Source organism: Phodopus roborovskii, unplaced genomic scaffold, assembly GCF_943737965.1.
Source record: "Phodopus roborovskii unplaced genomic scaffold, PHOROB, whole genome shotgun sequence".
Lineage (NCBI taxonomy): Eukaryota > Metazoa > Chordata > Mammalia > Rodentia > Cricetidae > Phodopus > Phodopus roborovskii.
In genome coordinates, this window is record NW_026126447.1 from 6,385,716 (window position 1) to 6,410,676 (window position 24,961).

Consider the following 24,961-nt stretch of genomic DNA (forward strand, 5'->3'; position numbering starts at 1 on the left):
ATGTTACTGGGTGCTTAATTACTATTTGTGAAATAAATGAAAGAATTTTTCAGAGGTTCCTATGAAAAGAGGAATGCATCAGTTTCTATTACTAGGTATAGCAACTGACTACTGATTACAGCACTGGCTAACATCTTGACTACAATCTCATGAGAAATTCTAAGCCAACATAAACAACGAAAGAATATTAAACTAAATGCCTCTGAAATGAAACGAACAGCACTTTGTGCTAAAAAAAAAAAAAGGATATCAAGGTGTGTTAGAATTTGTTGACTCCCCATGGAAACCCTCTCTGAGGGTGGGTGGGTGGTGGGTGAGGTTGAAGGAAGGAGGGGGTAAGCAGGAGGAGGGGAGGGAGTGAGAACTAGGATTGGTATGTAAAATGAGAAAATATTTTTAAAAAAGGACATCAAGGAAGTAAAAAAAATTGATTCATGGGATTAGTGAAAATATTTACAAATTACTGTTTTTTTAACTTTTTTATTCAAATATTTTTATAATGCTAGAGAGCAAACCCAGGACCTCCTATTTGCTAGGTAAGAGCTCTCCCATAGAGTTATGCCCTCATTTCTTACAAACCGTGCATCTGATAAGTGATTTGTACCTATAACTCTATCAACATAAAGATTTAAAATACTATAGTTCTAAAATGAACAAAACGATTAATAAAAACCCAGAGTCAGATATTGGGGTTAAAGCTGAAGATCAGAGAAACAAAGTGCCCAGCCACTAGAGAGTTCGCACCTCTACTAATACTCAGACAGAAGGGGCAATCCACTGAACCTCGAACTGCTCCCAATTGCATTGCTCCTCAGAATGCAATGAGTTCCTGTCTCCTCCTGCCTCATATTCCTCTTTAGTGCTAGGATTAAAGGTGTGCCATCCCAAGTGCTGGGATCAAATGTGTGAATTGTTTCTCTTTTAAAATGATTCACTCTTATGTGGTCCAGGGTAGTCTTGAGCTAACAGAGATCCTTATGCCTCGGTCTCCTGAGTGCTGGGATTAGAAGTATGGTTACCATTACTTGTTCTTTATGGCTAACTATTGGCTTTTGTGTGTGTGTGTGTGTGTGTGTGTGTGTGTGTGTCTAACTTGTGGCTAAGCTATTAACGAGGTGTGTGGCTAACTAGTAGCTTAGCTCTGCTCTTTGATCTTCAGGAAACCTTTATTTGTTAGATTATAAAGAAAATATCTGTATACCCAAATAGATATTTGCTCAAAAGAAATACAAAAGTGGTCAATAAACATATAATTAACCACCAGAGACAGGTAAATTAAAACCACAATGCAATACCATTTAATATCCATTGGGATGACTACAGGTATAAATGATCTAAGTGTTGTTGAGGCTGTGGACAATTCAGAACTGTCATATATTTTTCTTAATAGTGATACTGTAGGGGTTAGAGAGACAGCTTTTTCAGTAAATTGCTGATGTGCAAGCATGAGGACCTGAGTTCAGAGCCCTAGAAACCACGTGGAAAACACTGCAATGGTGTTACACATGTATGTTGGAAAGATAGAGACAGGTACATCCCTGGAGCTTGCTAGCTAGCCAACCCAAACCAGTGAGTTTCATGTTTATTGAGAAATCTTACCTGCCCCCCAAGAAGTGGTGCTAGAGAAAAAGCTCAGTGATTAAGAGCAAGTACTACTCTTATAGAGTGCAGTTCCCAGCACCCATAGGATAGCTCACAATGGCCTGTAACCCCACCCCTGGGGACCCCAGGAATTTGGATGACCTCTTTTAGCCTCTGTAGGCAACACACTCACATGTATGTAATACCACACACACACACACACACACACACACACACACACACAATTTTTAAACATCTTAAAAAAATAGGTTGGAGAGCGAGTGGAGAAATGCTGCAATGTGCATCTCTGCCTTCCACACAACATGCTTGTACCCACAAAACTTGTACACATTATACATATAACACCCACCCCAAATGATAACATAAAATGGGGTGTTTAATTTTGGAAAACAATCTGATATTTCTTTACAGAGTTAAAAGAGCTGATATATGGCATACCAATTTCACTCCTGCTTATATATCCCAGAGAAATCAAAACACTTCCACACATATCCACTGGGGGGATGCAGCTCAAAGGTAGAGTGATTATCCAGTAAACACAAATGAATTCCTGGGCTCAATATTTAATAGTAGGAAAAGCATCCAATAACCACTGACTTGAGTATGTACTGGCAACATTACATATACAAAAACATAAACAGAAATGTACATAGCAGCATTACTTATACTAGATAACTGTTGAATGTTTCACCAATTCAAAGAAGAACAAATAAACTGTAGCATATATATATATAATTCAACAAGAAAGGTATGCATTACTGATATATATATATATATATGTGTGTGTGTGTGTGTGTGTGTGTGTGTGTGTGTGTATATATATATATATTACAATATAGGTGAACTTTGAAAATATGTTATATGAAAGAAGCCAGATATATGCATAGTGTTGGCTATTGGGACATCTGAGGTATCATTTCAGATATGTATTAGGATTCTATTGTAAGTTTGTAGAAAGGAAAATTGCTGTGATTTTTATACCTCACTTTCATTTACATCCTACAGAACCTAATTCATCAATGCAGTGTATTTCACTGAAGGAAGTGAAGTCCTAGAAAAAAAGTCCTTACCTATTGTGCAATTGCCTGTAGAAGTTACTGCTGAACAAGGGCAGCGGCGGCATTCTTTAGTAGCATCAGGACTCTGATAAAATCCTTCTTTGCATTCTTCACAGTGATCCCCTTTGCTATTTTCCTGGCAGTTTAAACAAGCACCTAAAAGAATCAAATTATTGTTTCAGAGTTAAGGAACTTACAGAAATCCTGCCTGTAACAAGAAGACCATAAAATTATACAGGAAAAAATAACAGGAGTAGTGCTTGGTTTCTATTTTGTTATTTCAAAAATAGGGAAGAAAAAAAGATTTAGGGAGGGAGACCACCCTCTTTTGACCTCCCTGGACATCAGGCACACATATATACATGCAGGCAAAGCACTCATACACACAAAACAATAAAATAAATACATCTAATTAAAAATTAGTTATTTATGTGTATGTATATATTGCCTACCTATGTTTCTGCACACCATGTATGTGCAAGTGCCCTCAGAGTGCAGAAGAGGGATTTGGTGCTCTTTGAACTGGAGTTACAGGTGTGAGCTTCCCAGTGCAGGTGCTGGGAACCCAACCTGGGACCTCTGCAAGAAACAAGTGATTTTAACTGCTGAGCCATTTTCTAACCCTTCCTGATTTATTTCTGAACTAGCCTTGTATATGAATTTAATGTCTCCAATAAGAAAAAAGCTGGGTATGTGATTATAGTCACATTCTGCCATTATTGGCTAATTAGCTACACACTAAAATCAGACTTTGTACAAAGAAAAAAAAAATAAGATATGCTAATAGAAGAGTAAATAAATTGTGGCACTTTCATAGTTTGGATTTCACAGTCAAATAATGACCTATGTATACAAACAAGCATCTTAAAGATAGAACTGGCTGGAAAGAACAATGCCCAAATTCCCAAATATTGTGTATAAATGTTTGTTTTCATTTACTTGGACTTTGTTATATAAAATAAAAAAAAAAAGAAATAAAATGCAAAGTAAGTAATAAAGAGAAAAAACAAAACATAGAACTGGCTGAAAAGCAAACTGAAGAATGGACATTGATGTTTGAGCATGGAGATCAAGGGAGATGCAAATCTGACAACAATATATATATATATATATATATATATATATATATATATATATATATATTGATGGCATTTAAGCTACATCTGGGGCCTGAGTGAGATCTCTCAGAGGGAAAGTACATGTGTAGAGGACAAATGTGATAATCGCCAAGCTCCAAGGTAATAGTTTACACTGACTAAGGGAGATGGAGCACAGATGGCATAGAAGGAAAAGTAGCCATATAGGAAGAAAGCCAGGAGAATGTGACATTCTGAAGCAAAGCAGTTTCTGAGCAGTCAAGCTAGTCAGTGAGTCAGGCTGCTGTAGTCTCTCTAGCATGGGACACTACCAAGACAAAAAAAGGCCTTGCATTCTTAAAAATGAATCTACTATTTGAAAGAAAAGTTTGCAGTTAAAAAATAATTGACTCTCTGACATTTTCATTTAAGGAAAATGTACTAAATAACAAAAATCTGGAAAACAAGTAAAAAAAAAAAAAAAAGAAAAAAAAAGAAAAGTGCCCTGAACAGTTTTATTAACAGTTGGAACACATTCCTTAAAAGTTTTCCTTATTTATAGAGTACCTATTCAAATAGGTACTATTTCTTGGCTGTTTATTATCATCAAGGTACTGTAGATATACAATTGTATTTAATTTAACAATAACCTACTAGGTGGTTTTGATTTTCTAAGTTCCTAACCATATGTTATCCAGGTAACAGTACTAACTACCTATTGTTACAAATTTGGGTATCTAGGCTTTTTTTTTAATGATCATAATACCATTCTGGTAAGCATTTTCTTTTTTAACTAAAAACCTTTTTTTATGAACTTAGAATTATTTTCTAGGAAGGTTCCTGAAAATAGAATTTCTGGGTCAAATATTTTTAAGACCCCTTTTACACCTATTGTCAAAAATTTCCATGTGATATTTTCACCAAGTTATTTTTACTACAAAAACAGAATTTTGAAAATGTAAATCAATCTAAAACAAATTCCAGAAATAGTGGGAAGAACAACTGTGCAAACATACAATGTGGCCACCAGATGGCAACCATATCACAGCACTGTTGAAAACTCATTTGTGACTAAAGTACCTGAACTGGCTGCTCTAAGTCAGGTGCTCACTCCCTTACATTGGACTCTATCTTATTTTATTTTTCATATGGTAAACCATTTGTTTCTTTTGGAAACAAGAATCATTCAAAGGATTTATTTTACTTTATCTCCAGATGTTCAGGCCAGTGTGAGAGCTGCCTCATTGTTAGAAAGAGAAAGAATCTTGTCCATAGCTTTCTGGTACTGCAAAAGAAAGACCCAGGAACAACTAATTATTCAGCACAATGAAGCATTCTTCTTGTTATCTAATGTTGAATCTCACTCTTCTTTTTCATGTTTTTCTGTTAGTTTGTTCATTATCCATCAAAGATTCAGTGAGTGCTCAGTATGTGCCAATACCTGTGCTAGAGATTGTGTAAACAATGGGGGATGAAGCTGAGGCTGTTCCTGCCCTGAAAGAACTTACCATGTGTGAGTAAGCACAAGAGAGTGATGATCACAAGTAAACATGTAAACATAAATTGTGACAATGTTCTGAAAAGTTGCAAGTGCATGTGACAGTGTATGGCAGAGGATGTTACATTTAGTGAGGGCATCAGGAAATGCTAATGAATGGGTAAAGCCTGCTCTTAAGCTCATTCTGTAAGTTATTAACTTAAAACATCATTACTTTTCAGTTCTAGATTGATTCTTTTTAGTGCATGTGTGTGTGTGTGAATAGGTTTATTTACATGCAAGTATACCTGTATGTGTGCACAAGTGTAAGCCAGAAAACAATCTCAAGAGTAACCCTCAGAATTGCTGTCCACTTCCTTTGAGATGAGAGCCTCTCAATGACCTGGAGCTCACCAATTACAGTAGACTGAAAGGCCAGCAATTACCAGGAATTCTCCTGTCTCTGCTTCCCCAGCACTAGGATTACAGAGGACCCACATTCAGTTCTGAGTACCCACATGGCAATGACTCACAACTGTTTATAATTCTTGTTACAGGGGATCGCCCTCTTCTGACCTCCACAGACAATGCACACATGTGGTGCACAGATATACATGCAGACAAAGCACCCAAACATATAAAACCACACACTACATTTTTGCATGGGTTCTGAGGTTAGAACTCAGGTCCTCATACTTGTAGAGCAAGTACTTTACTAATTGAGTTATCTCCCTAGTCTTCATGATCTCTGCCCCAGCCTATGTGTGTGTGGTGGCGAGTGTGTGAGTGTAGTGCAGTGCTATTCTCTAGTAAAATTTTGTCTCTTTTTACCCGTTTTGTCTGATTTTCTCACTAATTCCTTAATATACTAGTTTTAGTTATTTTAAAGTTTCAGTGTTAACAGTAACAACAGTATTACTCATAGAGCAGACTCCATTGCTTATAGTTTTATTACTTGCCACATTTCTCCATTTTTGTATTGTTATTTATTGTATGTCACACTTGATATATAAAAGAACCAAAGGGGGCTTTCTTGTCCTGTATTAGGCAAATATGAGAAAATGACAGTCTCAATTCAATCAGGCATGGAAGTGGGCTGCACACAGACTGCAATTTTCGTATCTGCCAGTTCACTTCTAGTTCTTCACTATTTCTTGGCATAACCTTTTAGATTAAGAATTTGGCAGATCTTTGTCTCCTCAGCTCTGAAAGACTTGAGAGATTCAGCACTGGCCACTGGGGCTTTACATATTCAGACTCATTCCATGCATCTTTAGAGTTTGGCAAGGGATTTAAAAAGAGTTGGCTGTATGTTTTAACAAGTCCTCTTCTCTCTGAAAGGATTTTGTTTTCTCAGCATAAAAAATTTTCTGGTCAGGCCATCCATTTCCTTTATAGTCAACTTTAGGAAAACTGTTCTTGTGTTTAGAGCTCCTCTACTTTCCAACTATCCTTCAGGCTCCAAATGGTTGTCAAAAGCTCTTCTTCAAGGACAAATCCTTCCCTTGAGTCAACCCTTACTCCCTAACCTGTGTTCAGAACCAGCAAATCTCCCTTGGAAAGTAAGCATGTGGTGTATAGATACAGCCTGATTTAATTTAGATATCATGAACCATAACTTTCATGACTATGCATAAGTAATCCTATGCTCTTTCCTTACGTAGTTTCCTTACACACTGCAGATTTAAAAAAAAAAAAAAGAGTGGTACAATAAATGGAACTTTAATACTAGAACCTGTCTGATATCACCAGAAAAGTGTTTGGAATCTTTGATGTTAACTTAAGATAAACTACCTACATTCTAGGTTTAACGAAAGTCACCATTGTCCTTAACACTAATTTACAACTTGCTGATCCACATTGTGAGGACTGGCCAGTCTTGCTACCACCCTTACCCTTAGTTGTGTAAATAAGCCACCAGTTAACTGCATTCTGTAATCCTGGATCCACTTGACTCTTCCTCAGGTCTTACTGAGCCTCAGTTCTTTCATACAGGATGTCTCAAGTGAGCCTGGCTCACTTGGAGGAATTCTAACATGTTTTTCCCAGTCTTCACTTCATTTTGTGTTGTTCTCTGTACTTCTATAGCTCTTCAATCAATACAGTTTTTGAAATTAATAAAACACTAAGTTGTTGTAATAGTTTGGCTTGCCATATGCCTTATTATATCTATTGAAAAGAACAAGGACTTATAAGCCATTTGAAAACAATATGTAAAGACTTCAAGATTAAAGAAATAAATAATTTCATACACAATTAAGGAAACTACATACCTGTGAGGACATCACAACTATCAGACCGATTGTTGCACTGGCAGGGCAAGCAGCCTGTCTTGTTAAAGCCATAATGTCCATCTTGGCATCGGTCACACATGGAGCCAGTGACACCCTCTTTGCACAGGCAATTCCCAGAACTGCAAATAACGTAAAGGACAATGCATAAAATTAAGTGATTTTGAAAACTGTATTGTCTAATGCTCTGCAGATTATCCTAACACAGACAAGTGTTTCTACTAGATTCTGCTTTCCAGACGCATAAAATGGATTTTTTTAGGGCTTTTGTTTGTTTAATTAGTTTTGTTTCCTGGAACCCTGTCTCACTTTGTAGCCCATTCTGACTATGTAGCTCAAGCTTGCCTCAAGTCATAATCCACTTGCTTCAACCTCCAAAACTGGAGAACTTTATGGATATAATTCAGCTAATACTATTGATAATAACATTTTATGACAATTCCAACCTTTATGCTTGGATAGTTTAAAGTGCATGGCAAAGGATCCATGGAGAATAGGAGTTCCCAGTGTAAAATCTTTTTTTAATGAACACTGGGGCTTAGAACTTGTACCAGTGCTGTATCTCATTTCAAGACTTCCCCACAGCTCTACAGGCATCTGTTCCAATTTGAAGGAAATAAACCAGTCTTTACCTGGCTTCTGACTCATAAATGTAAAGATTAAAATCTTGATAAAAGAGCTGTACATAATGACACATGTTTTTATTCCCAGTACTTGTGAGGCAGAGGCAAGCAGATCTCTATGACCAGTCTGGTCCACAAAGCTAGTTTCAGAACAGTCAGGGCTGTTACAAAGAGAAACCCTTTCTTGAAAAACAGCAATAACAACAGCAACAAAAAGCCTACCAAAAACAAACAAAAAAGATGTTGATAAATGAACTAGTTCACACTCATTGCTAGACTAGTAACTTGATATAATCCTGTATTTTGAGCCTACAATGTATTTAAATCATGGTTCTGGTAAGTTGGAGTTCACAATTAAGTAATCATAATTAGAATGGGGATGTCTGATGCATTTTACGCTAAATTGTTAAGAGTTTTATTTTTATTTATGTGCTTGTGTGTCTGGATATATGCATATGAACATGTTTGTGGGAACCCAAAGAAGCCAGAAGATGACACTGGATGCCCTGGCGCTTAAGTTACAAACAATTGTGAGTTGCCAGACATAGGTACTAGAAACTGAACTCTAGTGTTCTGTAAGAGCAAGTACTCTTAAGCACAAAGCCATCTCTCCAGCTCCTGCATTAAATCCCAAAAATATTCTAGGTTGCTAACTAACCAGACCCTCAAGGTAAATATAAAGAACTTAAAAATTTTACTCAGTATCCCACAATTTCTATTTATTTTCTTTTCTTAGATGATGATTGTAACAATAATAACAGTTCTCCCCAATAATCATTAAAACATAAAACTTCTGGCTATTTCCTTTTAAATTTTTAAAAATTTTTGTTTTTGTTTTGAGACAGGGTCTCTCTATGTAGTCCCAGATTTCCTGGAACTCACAATGCAAGCCAGGCTGGTCATAGAGATCTTCCTACCTCTGCCTCCATAGTACTGGAATTAAAGGCATGTGCTACAACACCCAGATTATTTTTGTTTTGTTTTTAAATTAGGGACTCCTGTTGAATGAATAAAAACAGAAGTCAAAGAGTAATGTGACCCATGAAAAACAGCCTTTCACTATATACAGGAGGACATTCATTGCTGTGATCCACATGAGACAGCCTTCCATGATACACAGGAGGAACAGGACCAACATTGAACAAGAGAGATCAAAGGAAGATGTGCTTGTGGTTGTCATCTACATAAATATCTAGTAGAGAAGGTTCATATCAGTATACATTTTTTTTTCAGTTCTGAGGATTTAAAGCCAAGGCATGATACATGCCAGACAAAATACCATTGAATGACATGCCCAGCCTTCAAATATTTTATAGCAATATACAATGCCATTTTTTAAGTGTCCCATGTCTTATTTAATTCTCTTGGTGGAATTTAGGTTGCTTCTAATGTCTGATTATTACAAGCCTTAGTAACCCTTGTTGGGCCTGTAGTACAACCCATGGCAAGGAGCTGGGGGGGGGCGGTACTTAAAAAAGGCTTTAGTGTCTCCTGGAGAAATTATGACATGGATTTTAGGAAAATCACAGCTAGTTGGGGCAGAACTATACAAAGTAATGTGTTGGAGAGTTGGCTCAGTGGTTAACAGCACTTATTGCCTTATTGCTCTTGCAGAGGACCCAAGTTCAAGTCCCAGCAGCTATACTGTGGCTCACAACCATACATAATTCCAGCCCAAGGGTATCTGATGCTCTATTCTAGGCATGCCTGGGGAAAACTGCTGACTGGTATATCCTACCCATCATCACTGAAGTCATCAAAGATACTGCAACATGTGGCATAAAACACAGCATTTCAGAATGGCTGAATCATGTATAACTTTGACAGCATTTACTACTTTCACAATAATCCCTCTGGATATTTTCACTTCCTTTTTTCTACTCCAAGTTCTTACAATCATTCACTTATGTGTGACTTGTCACACATTTCTATAAAATTTTCCTCAAGTAACTTTTGGCACAGTTATTTCTTCTGTAAACTTTCCTGGAATGGTCTCTGTTCATTTTTAGCTCTAAAATTTTTCCTGCTTTTAAGGTTCCTTTTCCAAAGAAAATTTTCTCTTGTTGGTCCACAGAGGTCTTGTGGCTCCCCATATTTATATTTTAATCTCACCTGTAATTTGTTCTATATTCTTTCAACATGTTAAGTTGTTAAGTTTTTTTTCCTCATTGTATTATAAAACTGCTGAAACAAAGGCTTATCACAGTTTCCTATCATCAAGACCTATCACAAGTACAGAGACTGTGCTCTGTCACATCATGTTAAGTGTGTGTTTCAATTCAAGGATTATATGTAAACAAACTTGGTAACCTCAGAAATGTAAAAACAGAAAATGTCTGGTTTGTTATAGATATTTAATAAATACTTGGTGAATGTTCAATAAATATACATATTAAAATTTGGAATTAGGTATGGGAAGTGTAAAAAATTAAAAACACTAACAGGGTACTTGGGCTGTGTAACTGGACATGTAGGACCCACAGAAAAGTGACTGCTGATACAAGATGGACATTGCTACAGACTGCTCCATGGAAGAGTCTGACAGACAGTCTGCAGGACACAGAGAATAATGACTGACAAACTGTCAATACAGATGGACATTTTAAAGTTTCCTGCTTTGCTGAGGAGTCTACCAGACACCATATGGCCTATGGGCTGAAGATGGAACATTACAGAAGAACTTCAGGTGACTGATCAGGTACCTACGTGTCTCTGTCATTTCTAGAGTTTATATATTATCCTTTTTTTTTTTTTTTTTTTTTTTTTTTTTTTGGTCTTTGAAGGAGTTGAACACAGATAGTTATGGTTAAAGTTTTCTTAGTTAGGATTAAAGATAAGTTACACAGAAGAATTTAGACTCACAAATATAGGATAGATGATGGAATATTTTGTTTAAATCTTGCTAAATGTTAATGAACTAAAAATTGTTAACTGTGGTTCTTATTTGATAACTGTTTTGTTATACAATTTACTATTTTAAAGTTAAAACCATTCTTTTTATTTTAGACAAAAAAGAGGAGATGATGGGAGATATCATTCTGTAAATATGTTTCTCTTATTGGTTAATGAATCAAACACTGTTGGCCAATAGGAAAGCAAGATAGGTGAGACTAGGAGATGAGGAGGGAGGAAGTAGTAGTGAGGATAATCAAGATGGAGGACAGAAAGAGGGCAGAAGACCAGCCCTTTTCTCTGGTAAGATAACACCATGTGGAAGTTCTTAGATTAATAGAAATGGGTTAATAATTAAGACAGAGCTAGCCAATAAGAAACACTAGTAACAGGCCAACAGCTTAATATCTAATACAGCATCTCTGTGTGTTATTTGTGGCTGGCACAGCAGTGGGTCAGGCTGGCAGAGAAACTACTCACTACATAGTAAAGCCCATATCAATGTAAAATATTTGAGGTTTATATATCTTTTATCTTATATTCCCCCTAAATGATGACAAATATCCACAGAGAATCAAATAACAAAAAAATACACATCCCACCTCTTGGGAATATGAATGTTTTATTCTCTAGACTTCCTCTTGTTGTCTGTGGTGAAAGGCATCTTTGGGAGATCCTCCTATTTTTTTTTTTTACAGTAATTGTTCAGGTGTCCTGAGTAAGCTATTTGCATGGAAGATCTGTGATCATGGCTGTTTCTAAACATGACTGTCATTTATGTGTCCCCCCCAAAAAAAAAAACATGGTTCTTGGGGACAAAAACTAAAGTAGTTTCTCTTTGTCCTTTCTTTTCTTCAATTGTAGAGTCAATCCACAAGTCTGGTAAATTATTGGTTAAATGGACTGAAATCACACAACATTCAATAGGGATACTGTTTTTGTTTGATTGTTTCATGTATTTATTTATTTATTTAGAAGATAGGCATTTAGTAGGTTATCGAGTGCAGGCTGGCCTCTAGCTCATTTTCAGCCTTCTGAATGCTATGACTACAAGTGTGAATTACTACACTTGGAGGAAAATGTATTTCTTTACATGTTCATTCTAGATCTCAAAAGTTTACACTTTGTCTGAGCAGATCTTGGCAGCAGACACATTGGATCGGAGACAATTTAACTGAAAGCTATATTTAAAAATAACTTTCTTAGAGATTTAGCTGCTAATAATGATTGCCTAAGGAGTTTTGGTTCAGTTCAGCAGGCCAAGCTAACACTATTAATACTTACAGAGCTCTTATGCATGTCAGTTAATGCAATTCCCTACTACCTCCCCACTTCTATTACTGTAATAAAACTAGAAGTTCTACACTTGAAGATTATTGGAACTCTGGACTAAATTTTGGAGAATAGAAGTAGAGGAGGAGGAAGAGAATATTAGGGATCAGGAGAATTGAATGGGGAGATGAATAGAGGAGAGCAAGAAAAAAAGACATCAATAGAGGGAGCCATTATAGGTTTAAAGAGCAATCTGGCACTAGGGAATTGTACAGAGATCCATAAGAATGAACCCAATAAGGAATCTAAGCAATAGTGGAGAGGGTACCTTAAATGCCCTTCCCCTATAATGAGAATGATGACTACCTTAAATGCCTAGAGCCTTCATCCAGTAGCTGATGGAAGCAGAAGCAGAGATCCACAGCTAAGCACTGAGCCAAACTCCTGGAATCCAGTTTCAGAGAGGGAGGAGTAATGAACAAAGGGGTCAAGACTATGCTGGAAAAACCCACAGAAACAGCTGACCTGAGCAAGTAGGAACTCATGAACTTCAGTCTGACAGCTGGGGAACCAACATAACACCAAACCAGGTCCCTTGAACATGGATGTTAGCTAGGAGGCCTGGACAGTGTATGTAACTTCTGGCAGTAGAACCAGGATGCAGCCCTAGTGCAAATGGACTTCAGGAGCCTATTTCCCATGGAGGGATACTCACTTAATCTAGAGACACTGGAGAGGGCCTAGGCCCTACCCCAAATGACTTGACAGACTTTGATGATCTCTCATGGAAGGCCACTCATGGGGAGTGGATGGGGGATAGGATGGGGGGGGGGAGCTAATGGGAGGATGGGAGGGGAGAGGGAACTGGGATTGATATGTAAAATAAGAACAAATATTAAATAAAAAAGAAGTAATATAACTTTTAACCATGGATACTCTACTTATAGTTTACAAATCTAAGGGTTTTATTTATTTATTTAACTAAGGTATGCCTCTCAGTTTACTACGCCCCTAGTCCAACCAGAAATTTTTACCTTCTACCCCTAAGAAAGTATTTTAAACAGAGTTGAACTTTGCTTTTTTGGTTAGCGTTGACTGCCAACTTCATAGGCTCTGGAATCACCTAAAAGGCAAGACTTGAGGCACACCTATGAGGAATTATCTTGACAAGGTTATTGGAGGTGGGAAGACCCATCCTAAAGGTGGTTTGGGTTCTGAAATGCAGTAAAAGGAGAAAGGCTGCTAAGCATGAACATTCAACATCCTAAGCTTCCTGACTGGGGATACAGTATGACCAGTAGCCATAAGCTTCTGGTATCAGAACTTTCCTACCATTATAGATTGTAGCCTGGAGCTGAGGGCTGAAATAATTCCTTTCTGCCAGAATTTGCTTTTGCCTGAGTATTTTATCACAACAGGAAGAATAATTAAGATAGTTTCCCTCTTCTGCTTGTCATGATTATCTGCAGAATTGGTAAAAAGGAGTAGAAACTAAGTTAATATGGCTTTACTCAAATAAATCTAATCTAGAAAAAAAGGTCAGTCTTGTGTTAATATTATATACTTACCACCTCCCAAATATTGTATCTTTAAAAAAATCATGTATCAAACGGCATTTCTATTTAAAGCTACCTAATCTATTCAGTCACGAAATTCTGGCAAATATGTGAATTTACAGGAAAAATACTAAAATGGAGGCATTCTAAAAGTAGGAATAATATAACAACAACAATAACAACATAAAAATAATGAGCCCCTGTGTTGAAGACCTATGTTAATAAATAATCTCTTCATTCTCCAGGTAACTCTTCTAGATGAAAGTATAATCTTTAATTTGCTATTGACAAGGCAGTTATTGTTTATAGTCAGTAGTTGGGTTTATTTGTCACTATCATTCTGTGGATCCTAAGCATCATAGCTCACTGCCCTTACAGGTCTCACCAGTGAGTCTTTTCTCCCTGATCTAAAATAAATATTGCATCTTTCATACTTCCAGTAAAAGCCAAATGTTTCCCAACAGAAGATGAACAATCCCCTGTTTGAAAAGCTGTGATAGGGTAGTAATGCCCAAGGTTTTCAGGATACAATAGCAAATATTTAGATATTCAAGTTAGATAAGTTTTACACTTTGTACTATCCATATAGATGGTGAGCACTGCTCTTCTGTAAATTTCAGAGTTAGACATTTACTAAACACACATCATAAGTAACTTTGAAAAATGGAAAAGATGTTCCCAATACATATCTAGCCTTACCTAAAGTTACCCCCAAAGCTAGTAAATTATCTGGCAAAGAAAATTTACATTCATTCATCACAGATGAAACACAGGAAGATCTTGTGATTCAGCAAGAAACAATCACTTAAGTCCTTTTACATGAGGAAACAAGAACTATCACTCATACTGAAGATGGCTAACTGTATTTCATTAGCCAAGTTTCAAGCCAAGTTTCAAGCATTCTGAAGTATCTATGAAAACATGTTTGTTCTTTATTCCTCTAAGACATTACCTAGTATACAAATAGATCAGGAGTTACTTCTGAGGATCTACCATGAGACAATAAATCATAAACATCCCATAGCTATGCTATAGCCATGTTTCCTGAGTGGTTGCTGCCTCTTTAACAACAGTTCTCAATCTGTGGGTCATGACCCCTTTGGGGGGTCACATATCAGATATTCTCTATATTAGATATTTACATCACATACCAGATATTCTCTATATTATGTATTTACTATATGATTCATAACTGTAGCAAAATTACAGTTATGATATAGCAACAAAATAATTTTATGTTTGAAGGTTACCACATGAGGAACTCTATTAACATAGACTTGCAGCATTGGGAATGTTGAGGACCGATGGTTGTTAAGGTATTTTCCCTTTAGAATTCTGTCTGGGCGCTCAGAACACTAAATGTCAGCTGGAATCTTTCTCCCTGGAGAGTCTATCTTTTGGATACTTATTTTAAAACCAACTATAGTTAACTTCAGGTATCCTGATGAAGCCAATGATTGAATCTAGATATCATGCCTCACTTTTCCTGGGTACATTGATAACAGAAAAGGAGATGCTACCTTTTCACTTTTTTAAAAAAAATAAGAAAGGAGGAAATAGAGTAGGAAGTTTGCTTGTGAGATCTGCACTAAAAGTGCCTTTCCATCATGTTACTCATGGCTCACAGCCAATTTCAGAATGTATAAGAATTCAATCATTCAGCTAACATAAAGCTTTGCCTGTGTGACTTCTTTTACAGAATAAAGCCACACAACATCCCCCTTTCATGGGCTCCCTGTTACAGACTGCTGAATGCTTTCTGAAGCAAAGGTCAATGACATAAATGCAGGGGAGGAGCTGTAAAAAGATGGCTTGTGCTTATCCATAGATCAGAAATGAGAGAATTGAAGACTCACAGCTTCATCTCTGTCTATACAGGAAGGGCACAGCACTCCATTTTGAACAAAAATCAGAAATCTGTAAGATATGATGGCAAGACATTTTTTAAGGTGGAATTTGTTTCTTTGGTTTCATTTCCTAGGGTCTTGAATTTCAGGCAACCTGTGGACACTGTACAGAGAATAAGCTTACTCTACTTAGGGAAACTGAAAATATATCCCACATACCTTAAACTGTTCAAATAGGGTTTTAGATTTTCTTGTGGTACCAATGCTTAGTTACAGAATTTGCACAATTATCGTTATCAGTAATAATTAAATAGTTATTTCTTCAGGAAGGTTTAATACATTGATGATATTGTCAAAAACTCAGGAAAACTTTTGTAGTTATTCCTTAGAGCTGGTGGAATAGCTCAATTTGGAGAGCACACAAACATGTATAATGCCCTGGATTAATCTTACCCCAAAAGTGTATTTTCTTTTTAAAGTATATAAACAAATTGATTGTCTTCCAACATGAATAGTTACTCATTTTTCAAAAAAATAAAAAATTGAAAATCTGTTATCTCAAGATACAACACACAGCTATGTAAAAATGTACTCACTAATCAGGTTTTTAAAAAGGTTCTGTTTTAATATTCAGAATTTCCATTATTTTATAACTATATTGATTAAGTGGGAGGAGTGGAAGGCAGGAAAGAAGGTGTAAGAGTTTATGGGAAAACAGCCTAAGGAGATAGAGCTTAGTTCTCATCCAGCTTTCCTGGTGAGTAGTTGGCACAAAGCATATACTCTCCTTTACCCTAGCTGGTCTTCTTTGTGAAGAAAAGATTACCACAACAACCTCTATGTGATGGACTATTGTGAGAATTAAAAACCATATGCATGATGTTAGTACAAACTTCATCTCAAACATGAAAGCAAATGTGAAGATGGTGACAATATTCTTTTATCATGTTTCCCCCCCCTAGCCATATTAGAGTAGGTTGGAATTCACAGTATATAAATACAGGAAGAATTCCAAGTTACCTACTTTTTAGATTCTATTTTTAAAGCCCCCCTTTAAAAAGTAAAAAGCACTTAATTTTCTCACTAGTTTGTAGCAACAAATAGTTACAGAAAGAACATATTGTGATACATGTTATAGTTTCTGGAAATAAAATCTTACTATTCTGAAGGGAAAACTCTGGAAAAGTCCTACATTATGCCGAATCAAAGCCAGGTAGAATATTTGTATCAACAAGCTAATGATTTTTTTTAATATAAAATATCATGGCATGTTTTGTCTATATGATTCTTAAGACTGGCAGGATATAAACTACATGTTTATACACACATTTAGATACAATGCAATTAACTAAAATATATTAATTGATGTATTTATGATCACTAGGATCTGGAGGGATGGTTCAGTGATTAACAGCACTTGATGTTCTCATAGGAGAACAGAGTTTTGTTCCCAGTACCTATATCGTGAAGCTTACAACTGTTTATAACTCCAGTTGGAGGGGATCCAATGCCTTTATGGGTACCCTCATACACACATGTATATACACACACACACAGAGAGAGAGAGAGAGAGAGAGAGAGAGGGAGAGAGAGAGAGAGAGAGAGAGAGAGAGAGAGAGAGAGAGAAAATAAATACATTATTTGGTCACTAAAAAGCCTTACTCTTATATCTTTCTTCATCAGATTAATTACATGATGGCACTCTGAAAGGGAGAACAAGAAATAGAAAAATTAACTAAGTTTATCAATTTTTTTTCTTTCCTTTTTTTAAGAAGAAAGAACAATTTAGTTTGGCAAGAGACTGAGACTGCTAATTAAAATAGAGTTAAAAAAAAATCCCTGTTGATTATAACTTCTCTCAAACTATTAAAAAAGTTTTTACATAGGAAGATAAATGAAAAATTTCTGACAATTTTTCATTTCACTTTTGAGCCATGGCTTTGTAAAAGAGATTAAAAAAAAATAGTATCCTTCCTTCTTAGCAAAAATACTCAACAAATGGACATTTTGGCTGAAGATTGTCTGTTCCCCTATCTTTCTAATCATGGAAAATATCATTATACAATGAGCAAAGCTCCTTTTATGGAGGAAAAAAAACAAGATAGCTTTATTGTTGAAAACAGTGGGCTATTATGCCAAACATTCCTAGTATTTTTGAGGGAAAATAGTACACAATATGTTAGAGGAAAGTCAAATTCAGACAGAAATTCCTAATAATTAAAGTGTGTTGCCGAAGTACAAAAATATTTTCTGATAACTAATTTTAATACCAGCAGATTTGAAAAGTCAGAGGCAAAACACATCAAAAATATCATTTTCCCAGAGCCATAATTCAGAAGCTTGGCTCAATTCAGATAGGAAAGTTATTTTTCATTCCCTTCACTTTTTTTTTTTTTTTTTTTTTTAAACAGAAGAAATAGAGCTCTAAGAATTCTCAGCCTACTGAATTATTTCATTACTCGGATAGTGACTTTCCCTCTCTTCCTTCCTTCCTTCCTCCCTCCCTCCCTCCCTCCCTCCCTCCCTCCCTCCCTCCCTCCCTCCCTCCCTTCTTTCTTTTCTCCCTCCCTCCTTTCCTCTCTCCTTCTCTTTCTTCCTTCATTTTATTTATTTTTGAGACAGGGTCTCATTTTGTAGCCCTGGCTGACTTTGAACTTGCTATGCATACCAGCCTGGCCCTGAATTTACAGATTCACCCTGCCTCTACCTGTCAAGGGCCAGAATCAAAGTTATGGGACACCATGCCTGGTTTGTTTTCAACTTTTTAACTTTATGAATCTCTCTTATATCCCTTATGCTCCTGAGTACAGTTTTCCCTAAGGAATGTACCAAGGAATGAATTACTAGGCAACCGACTTCACCAGGCAGTGGATGTTTTGCAATGAAGGAAAGTGCTCTGTGCTTCACCACACTTGGCATTCTTTTGATTACTAAAGTGTGTCTCCATAATTGCAGGTCATGTGAGTTTGCTCTTCTGTAAAGGGTCTCCCAAGTACTTTTCACAAATATTTCTAGAAACTCTAGAAATGTTTCTGGGAAAGTAGTCCTGTCACTTTCAAATGCTGTAATTTCCTTTCTCAGTATGTGGTTTGTCTTTTTACCTTCTTTATAAATTCTTTTCATAAACAGAATTCTCTACTTTTAATATAGTCAAATTGATCAGAATTTTCCTTTTTATATTTTGGAGAATAGTTTAAGAAAATTGAGCATATACACTTGAATAATTATGTTTCATACATTTTAAAAATAACTAAGGGGGTTGATGAGAGGCTCAACAGTCACAAGCAATTTCTGATCTTTTAGGGGGCCCAAATTCTATTCTCAGCACCCATATGGTGGCTCACAATTGTAACTCCAGTCCCCGAGGACCCTATGTCCCCACATCTGGCCTCTGAGAGTACTGCATGCAAGAGATACACAGATATAGTTGCAAGCAAAGCACCCATTCAAATGAAAAAAAAAAAAAGTGTTAATTAACTAAAGAACTGAAAGGATTTTGAAAATTTTCAGCATAGTCATGGAAAAGTAGTTGACAAAACAGATATATTTAACCAGATTTAAAGAAAAAACAAATTGTATAAGCAGTGAAGTATTCCATGTAAAACACTGATGTAAAACTTTTTATATTTTATGTATCAGTAAAAAATAAACATAAAAACACAAACTCTGGAGTTAGAATGCTTGACTTCAAATACTCATTCTCTCACTAGTCATATACGACTCTATGTAAATCATGCTCTTAAGATTTTTTTATGAGACTGGAGAGATGGCTCACCAGTTAGGAGTACTTGTTGCTTTTGTGGAGGACCTGGATTTAATTTCCAGAAACCACATGGTGGCTAACAACCATACATAATTTCAGTTCCAGGAGATCTAATACCTCTTTTGAATTCCATGGATACCAGTCACATAAGCATTGCACATGCATATAATGCAGACATATATATATATATATATATATATATATATATATATATGACTTTTATTTTCAATTTGTGTATACACATGCATATGTACATGGGTGCCCAAAGAGGTCAGAAGATATTGCAGGATCCCCTAAAGCTGGGATTGCATGAAACTCCGTCATGAGTATTGAGACCTAAACTCAGTTTACTCTGAAAGATAGTGTGGTGGTTTGAATGAGAATGGTCCCTATTGGTTCACAGACATGAATGCTTGATTTTCAGGGAGTAGTACTATTTGAAAGGAGGAGCAAGTGTGTCACTGGAGAATGGGCTTTGAAGTTTCAAAAGTCCAAACCAGGCCCAGCAGCTTTCTGGTTTCTATCTTCCTGTTGCCTGGGGATCCTGATGTAGAACCCTCAGCTTCTTTTCCAGCACCATGTCTATGTATGCGCATGTTTCCAGCCATCATGATAATATACTAAACTTCTCAAACTGTAAGCAAGCCTCAATTAAATGGTTTCCTGTTGCTGTGGTCATAGTATCTTTTTACAGCAATAGAGGACTAGGATAGGCCTGACTATGCTATTTGTTGGCAGAATGTAGACTTTGGGACTATGGATTAGAGAAGTAGTTGAACCTTTAATGGGTCATATTGGTAGGAGCATGGAAGACAAGCTGAGGGCAATTTAAACTCAGAGAATTCACCTCAAGCAGTTTCAGAAGGGAAGCATATTAGTAAGTGACCCCCCCCAAATTTTTGTGATATTTTGGCAAAGAATAACAGCTGCTTTTGCCTTTTTTTTTCAGACACAGATCCCCCTGACACTAAATTGAAGAGTTTTGGATTAATGGTATTAGCAGAGATTTTAAGACAGCTTAGTATTGTGAAGCTGCAAAAGTGAAGCCTGGATTTCATTGGAAACCCCAAGATGTGGAGAAGCCAGAGTCATGGAATATATCCTGATGAAAACTGCAGACTGAGTGTCAAACCAGCCTAAGAGGGAAAAGTGAGCTGTAGTCAAAAAAAAGCTGAAGATCTGAAAAAACGTTTAGCCATAGATACAGAATTTGGAGTTTGCCCTCTGGTTTTGGGACTTGCTTTGGTCTGGTATTTCCTCACTATGCTTCATTTCCTCCCTTTTGGAAGGTAAAGTATATTTTGTGCCATTGTGTATTGGAAGTATGTGATCTGCTTTTTGAGTTTGTTTTTACAGGGGTTACAAGGAAGAGATTTCTTTTAATCTCATGACTTTGCACTTTTAAACAGTATTGAGACTGTGATACAGTATTGAGGCTTTTGTAGTTGGATTGCATGCATTTTGTGTTATGATGTGGCTACAAGGCCAATGAGTTGAATGTGGTGGTTTGAATACAAATGAACCCCATAAGTTCATAGATTTGAATGCATGGTTACCAGGGAGTGGCCTTGTTAGAACAAGTGTATCACTGGGGGATGGGCTTTGAAGTTTCAAAAATCCAAGCAAGGCCCAGTAGCTCTCTCTCTCTCTTCCTACTGACTGAGGATCCTACTTCTCCAGTATCATGTCTGTCTATGTGCCAACATGCTTCCTACTATAATGACAATGTACTAAACTGAAATTATAAGCAGGCCCCAATTAAATGGGTTGCTGTGGTCATATCTCATTACAGCAACAGGACAAATACTAAAGACAAACAGCAAGTGCTCTTAACTGCTAAGCCATCTCTCTAGCTCCATGTAAGTCATTTAATCCCTTTTCTTATCTCTGTGTAAATTACTTAATCCATTTTCCTAGCTATAAGATAGAGAAAGTATCTCATACAAATGCCATAAAGGTTAATTTAGTAAACATGTTGGGCATGTATGTAGAACAATGCTTGACACATTAAAAACTGTATGTGCTGTAATTACTTTTATATGACTGCTGAAATATCTCTCTGGACCTCGAGGTCATTAAGATGTTCTCCTACAGCTTTATGTTTATTTTCACATTTAGGTCTTTAATCCACCTGAAACTTTCCTTTGTGTATGCTACAAATTAGAGGTCCAACCATACTCTCTTTATCATATCAGTTAATAAAAGCTCCAATAAGATCCACTGGGAAGTAAACTGCTTTGCCTCCTGAGAACTTCTGCCACATGTTCACGTCTTTGTGCATATAAGCTGTGTAGGGATTCACATTGGTTTACCTATGCCTGTCTCAGAGCTACAGTGACATTGTCTGAATTCTGAATTGCTGTCATCTTAATTTAGCACCAGTGCTCTTAAGGGTACTTTTGAAAGTATACCTGTTAAAAGTGCAGCACTATGTATATCTCTGAAATATACTTTTTGAGCATCCCATTTCTCTAACACCTACTTCCAATTTTTCACCACTGTAGCCCCAATGGTTACATTGCTCAGCTACCTAAGCACACTCCTTTATCAGAGACATTGGCATTACTCTTCCACAAGGGATCCCCATGATATGCCCCTATACTATTTTGTTTCTTATCTCTAAGGACTTACTTAGCCACACTAAAAATTCTAAGTTTTCTTACTTCTTTATATAAATGCATTTTTATTTTCTTGCTTGTTACCTTGTTCTCTCTTACTTTAGGAAGTCAGTTCTGTGCTTTGTCTTCTGTTGCATTTCCAGTGCATGGATTGTTGGGTCGCAACAGCCAGTCATTCAAACTTCATTTGGATCAAAAATTCATGTCATTTCTTCATTAACTCATGATAATCTCTAAAAGTATTAAATCTGTTTGCCCTTAGTCTATTTAATATCTCCCATGCACTTAGTCCTGGTACTTTATATCACATTTCACAAATCCCTTTAAATGCTGGGAATGAAATATCATTCTAGGTGACTATAACAAAACTTTTAATTACAGGTCCTTGATGGGCCAATAAAGTCATCAGAGATCTTAAATGTGTACTTTAAAACAAGACAAAGAAAAGCTTATAGGGAAAAAAAATACCTCAAAGAAAAATCTATTTTGCTTAAACCTTCCTGTATGTGTTATATATACATATAAATGTTTGTTTGTGTGTGCCTGTACAGGTGGAGGCCAAAAGAAATGGTGGTGTCTTCCCCTGCTTCCTCAATTCTTTCTACTGTATGTGGGTTTCTTGTATTTTTTGTTTTGCTTTTTTAAGAAAGGGTTTCTTACTAAATGCAAAGCTCACTTAATCAACAAGACTAGCTGGACAGGAAGCTCCAGCAATCCTCCTGTAACTGCCCTCCCAGTGCTTGGTTTACAAGTGTGTGCCACTCTGCCCCGATTTTTAAATGGGTACTGAAAATCTAAATTCAGGTCCTTCTGTGGCAAGTGCTTTACCAAGTGAGCTACCCACCACTGTAGTTAACCTCTCCTAATAAATTTGCTTAATGAATTAAGACTCCACCAAACAGGTTTCATTAGGTTATATAAACAAAGACAAGAGGGAGCCCTATCTAGCATTCTCTTTCACTTGCATTTTTTGCCCATACATATGTTTTTGACAACAATGATTATTAATGGCCACTATTATCAGTAGTCCTTGAATTGTAGTATGCTTCAGAATCATCAGAGGACTTATTGTAGCCTTCATTGTTGAGTCCTATCTCACAGGTTTTGTTTCAAAAGGTCTGCTTGAGCCTGGGATTTATATTTCTAACCAGTATCCAGATTATGCTCATACTGTTGATCAGGGACCAAAACTGGAGAATCACTCTATGAAATTAACTTGAAAAACATCATTATATATTGTCAGACAAGCTAGGCCTATAGCCCAAAGATGGATGCCCCAACAATACCAAAAAACCTTGGATTGACTGTTCAGGCAGCCATTTGTTTCTGTCATTTCTTGTATTTTTTGGAAGTTGCTTGTTTGCACTTCCATTTACTCAGGTAATATTATTTCTTTCTTGGGTATCTGATGGAGTTGCAGACTTTACAGTTTTCTTTGTTAACAAATTCAGAAAAGAAATTCACTAAAGAAATATAAAAAGTTGAGAGATATAAAGATAATTTTGGGTGAGTAACGCAAGTTAGAATAGAAAGTGAATTATGTACAAACTTTTGGACTCACTAAGATGGGATAGATATGGAGCATTTACTCTGAATTTGTCAGTTGTTATTGGATGAGACATTGTTGATGTATTTATTGCCTGTAATATTGTATATAGTTATTATACTTATTATATATAGTTTTTCATATATTAGTTAATAATCTTTTTCATTTTAGACAAGAAAGGGGAAATGTGGTGATATTTTGCTTGTGCTCTAGTAAAGCTTGCCTGAAGATCAGAAGATGTAACTAGCCACTAGTTAACCATAGAGGTCTGGAGGTCTGGGCAGACAGGAAGTGGTATGCCTGGATGGAGAGAGGAATATACGGTGGGAGGAAACAGGAACTCAGCCTCATTTTGGTCTGAAGATTTCATAGAGGTAAGAACTCTAGTGGCTGGCTGCCCTGCTTCTCTGATTGGCTTTTACCCCCTAATATGTTACTATATATGTACAGATTAAGATACATGGGACAAGGTTATAATATGGGTTATTATATTTTATTCAGGGAGAAGTCACTTACAGGGGAAACTGATGATCTGAAAGTTCCCACTCCAAGGATCCATGCCAAGGCTGCTCTGTGACCCGACCAGAATCAAGAGAGGGCAAGCTGGGCGTCCAGGACCCCAGACCTAAGGCCCCCCACATCTGCACCTGTGATCATGCCCAAACAGACACGGTCAGTGCAACAGGTGTGGGTGGAGTGGATTTCTCATTATATCTGACTCTGTTGTTTTAATTAATAAGACCAATTAGAACTTGTGCAGCAAGATATTTCACAGTGATTATAGTCTTAACCCTTTCTAGTAAAAGTTCCATCTCTAGGCTTAGTATTACACTACTAACTTGAAAGGAATCCCAATCTAAGAGGAAGATACTTAAGGCTAATGATGGCAGGAGTCCCTTTTACCTTACTCTTCAGGCTTTTCAATAACTGAATTACAATTACTGTCCCTAGCTCTTAATGCTTGCCCATTAGTTCTTCTCACTCCATGACACGTGTTCAGATTTCCAAAAATAATAAAATGCATGTCATTAAAACTCCAAGACATATTCTGACTCTTCAAATTGATTTGATATGTTCTATTTCTCGTCTTTTCCTTTCAAATAATTCACAATACATATTCTCACTACTTTTCTTCTATAAAATACTTATTGTGGTTCAAAGTGATTTCTAAATATATCTCTTCAGTGACCAACTCTTACACCAATGAAACATACTCACACACACCCAACCTAGCACTTACATGAGATACCCACACTCCAATATATAATCTTGTCCTGTTATATTTCAATGCACAGTGGGAAGAGCCTTTGCACTGAACAGATCTTAGTTCAACTATTTTT

General features: G+C 36.5%; 1 protein-coding gene across 2 annotated transcripts in view; it reads right to left on the reverse strand.

Moving 5' to 3' along the window:
* The window catches only part of Megf9 (multiple EGF like domains 9), a 99,325-nt gene that overhangs the window by 12,027 nt on the left and 62,337 nt on the right, over positions 1 to 24,961 (reverse strand). For both annotated transcript variants that reach the window (XM_051188039.1, XM_051188038.1), the window contains exons 3-4: positions 7,487 to 7,626; positions 2,673 to 2,816 (exon numbers count right to left, since the gene is read on the reverse strand). In XM_051188039.1, coding sequence (XP_051043996.1) covers positions 2,673 to 2,816; positions 7,487 to 7,626 — 284 coding nt within the window. The remainder of the gene's footprint in view (positions 1 to 2,672; positions 2,817 to 7,486; positions 7,627 to 24,961) is intronic.